The sequence below is a fragment of the Epinephelus fuscoguttatus genome, linkage group LG7, assembly GCF_011397635.1.
Source record: "Epinephelus fuscoguttatus linkage group LG7, E.fuscoguttatus.final_Chr_v1".
NCBI lineage: Eukaryota > Metazoa > Chordata > Actinopteri > Perciformes > Serranidae > Epinephelus > Epinephelus fuscoguttatus.
In genome coordinates, this window is record NC_064758.1 from 40,768,881 (window position 1) to 40,772,363 (window position 3,483).

General features: G+C 41.6%; 1 protein-coding gene across 2 annotated transcripts in view; it reads left to right on the forward strand.

The window, feature by feature from the left end:
* Positions 1-225: 225 nt before the first annotated feature.
* Positions 226-3,483, forward strand: part of agap2 (ArfGAP with GTPase domain, ankyrin repeat and PH domain 2) — a 41,523-nt gene continuing 38,265 nt past the window's right edge. For both annotated transcript variants that reach the window (XM_049580183.1, XM_049580184.1), the window contains exon 1: positions 226-1,884. In XM_049580183.1, the coding sequence (XP_049436140.1) occupies positions 1,722-1,884 (163 nt within the window). In that variant the 5' untranslated portion in view covers positions 226-1,721. The remainder of the gene's footprint in view (positions 1,885-3,483) is intronic.

Below are 3,483 nucleotides of genomic sequence, written 5' to 3' on the forward strand. Positions count from 1 at the left end.
TAGGCTTGGTAATACATCGGGGAGACATCTGTGATACAGCATGACAAAGAAAAACAGAAAGATGTCCAGCTCTGTTTTACATTAGCAGACATTTATTCACTCATAAATTAGATTTTTGATCAATTGCACACAACAGCACTCGACCAAGGCCAGAGTTCAAAAAGCCAAGAGTAATCTGTAACATCCTGTGGCTGCTCTGCTCATATTGAATACCAGATTGTTGGATTGATATTGTAGACCAGAAGATTTCACATACAGCACCTTCTGACAGTTCACTGTTTTCATCTACTGTTTTCAGTTGAATGAACAGCTGTGCAGTTGTGGAATGTAGCTATTAGTTTTAAGTATTAGTCCAATAATATAATATGATTCTGACATAAGCCATTCTACATAATGATTTTTATCTTGAAACTTTTGGCTACAGAACTACAGACTACAGAACTTCATCATACCAAACATGGCTTTACAGCCTCGTTGTGGTGGCGAAGTTAAAGTCATGAGACCGTAGTGTAGTTTAGAAGATTATCGTGCTGAACAAAAGTAATAAAAGTATCATGAACTTTTGTTTGCTACAGAACTAATTTTCTGCACTAATATAAAATCCAACAGAAAAATCCTATTGGCATTTTGACGAGGGAACCAGGTTGACGCTAACTTCAGCGTGGGCCTACAAAAAAAATGTCATCCCTGCACCACTCTATTGTTAGCACAATCACCTTCTCAGCCACCTCCATGTTGAAAACTGTGAGCAGACAACCTCGATAAAACTGTGAATCACAGATTTGGTCTGAATGCCCCCTGGAGCACCTTAAAGTAGGAGTCTGAATGCAGGACTTTTACTTGTAACAGAGTACTTTTATACCGTAGTATTGCTACTTTGATTTAAGTGAAATATCTGAATACTTCTCCCACCACTGCAGTAGTGAGATATCACAGATTACAGCAGTGGTTCTCAACCTTTTCGACCTGTGAAAACTGTCTACTAGTGATCTCACATACAGCTGTTAAATCAGAGTACATTTCCCCTCTCGGGTTGTTTCACTTGAATGATTTTTTTAGGCCTGAAGAGGCAAAAGCATCCTGTATTTCACAGGGTTTGTGTCACCTGTGAGAGGCCTTAGTAGATTTATGACAGCACATGCTGGTTCCCACTGTGTGGCCTTATGACAGGTCAAAACATCAATTAAGAGAACACTGGGCTTCCTTAGAAACACATACTTTTTGGCATGTGTACTAATGAGAAGTGTAAATATGAAGCAGTGGATATTTTACAGCTAAAAACTTAGTTTGTCTTCTGACTTAGAGCCAAAACACATCAATTGTGATTAAAAAGTCGTTAATATGTTTAAAAATGATTGTTTCTTTACTAGTAGCAATAGAGCGTGTTACTGGAGATAAACGGCAGCCTTTTCAATGGTGTGGCCACCACAGCAGTCAGAGCTGCCGTGTAGTGAAGAATATAGTTTGAAATAAGGAAGTGAATTCAGTTCAGTTCAAACCTGCAGAGGAAACTGAGACACATTGTCGTGAGCTGACTTTGTGGTCGAGAGAGCGAGCAAGCAAGAGACAGACACCCTGAGCCGCCGCCGCTTCTTTTTCTGCTGCTTCTGTGTCTTAGAGTTCGTGTTCATCTTGTGGAACAAACAAGCGTTCAAAGGGAGTTCAAATGGGCTGAAGCGAGGCACTTAAGCTTCAGTGTACGAAGAGATCCATGTGTCAGGATGACCAGCAACAGCAAATCAGTAAACTCCACTGCAATAAAAGCAGAGATCAAGAGGCATGAATCTCTCCAGAGTGCAATCAACAGACTTTCCAAGCAGTTTGAAAGAGTTGCGGATCAACAGCTGCGCTCAGGTCTTAAAGTTTACCTCCACAGCATTCAAGGTAAGCTCATAGTTTCTTTGTATTTAGAGAAGACAGCAACACATATACTTGTACGCTGACTGACAGGTTATAAGAATTTGCAGCATGGTCTGACTCTCAAGGTGCTCACTTTAATGCATATCTTGACATGATATACAGGAAAAATCTTGTGCAGATTTCGGTTCACGGTAAGTTTAGTTACTCTTGTCATCAGCATTAGTTGTGGGGTGTGGGGAAACATGATAGCGCAGGTGATTGATATCTTTCTCTGTGCTTCCTGTCTCAGTTAGTGTCTTTTTTCGGGGAAGTCGATGTTCATTTTCGTTCTCATTTCACCATGGGGGCAACAATTCACCTCCCGGCGTCTGGTAGGTAGTGGCATTTAACAGTCAGTCAGCCTCTGGACACAGGCAACCAATGGCAACATCCCTCAGCAGCCATCGCCATGGCAGCAGGATGAGACCTGCTGTGCGGCCTACTTCCTGTCTGCCAATCTGCAACTGCCCTCAAAGCCACTTCCTTTCAGACAAACAGGGCCTTTACATGTGAAGCTGATCAGTTTTACATCATTTCCTCTTATCTCTACTTCCCACTGTTTCTTGTTAATGTGACACAATGTGTTACTGTCTCATCTGCAACCTTTTTCTGTAGAACACGCACATGTGACGTCCAGTGGCGGAAGTATTCAGATCTTTTACTATGGAAGCAACATCACAATGATAAAATACTCTGTTACAAGTTAAAGTACACAAATACATACAAGTACATTCAAATTCTACAAGAGCAAAATGTGTCTAAAGTATCAAAAGTAAAAGTACTCAGTGTGCAAAATGGCACCTTTCAGAGTGTTTAATCATAGAGAATCCAAGGTTCTAAAAAATAATATCTTTTATCTTACGCACACAACATAATAATTTGTCCACCTGCCATGGAGAGTAAGTATATTTACTTAATCGTACTTGCCAGGTGGTTAGTTTACCTTGACACTACTACATTTCAGAGGGAAATATTATATTCGGCTAACTTTATGTGACAGTTGTAGTTACTAGTTACTTTTCGGATTAAGATTTGTACATTAAAAACACATTATTCAAAATTACAGCAGTGATCCTCTCTGACAGGGGCCTTTCTGACCTTAAGGAGCACTTACCTTTGATACTTTAAGTGCATTTTGCTTCTTACATTTTGAACTTATATCTAAGTAAAACACAGACCTGAGCAGGGTTAATCAGACACATAACTGATGGTGGCACGGTGGTACAGTGGTTAGCTTCGTCGCATCACAGCAAGAGGGTTCGAACCCCAGGGTGGGGAAGCCCCTCTGTGCAGAGCTTGGTTTGTCTTGCCATGTGAGTGGGTTTTCTGCAGATACTCTGGCTTCCTCCCACAGTCCAAAGACATGCAGGTTAACTGGTGACTCTAAATTGGCCGTTGGTGTGAATCAGCCCTGCGATAGTCTGGTGACCTGTCCAGGGTGTACCCTGCCTCCCACCCCTCCCACCCAATGTCAGCTGGGATAGGCTCCAGCCCCTCGCAACCCCTAACAGGATAAGCGGTCATGAAAAATGAATGAATGTATGAATAACTGAAAACACCTGTGTGGGTGTGAGGGGCCGTTAA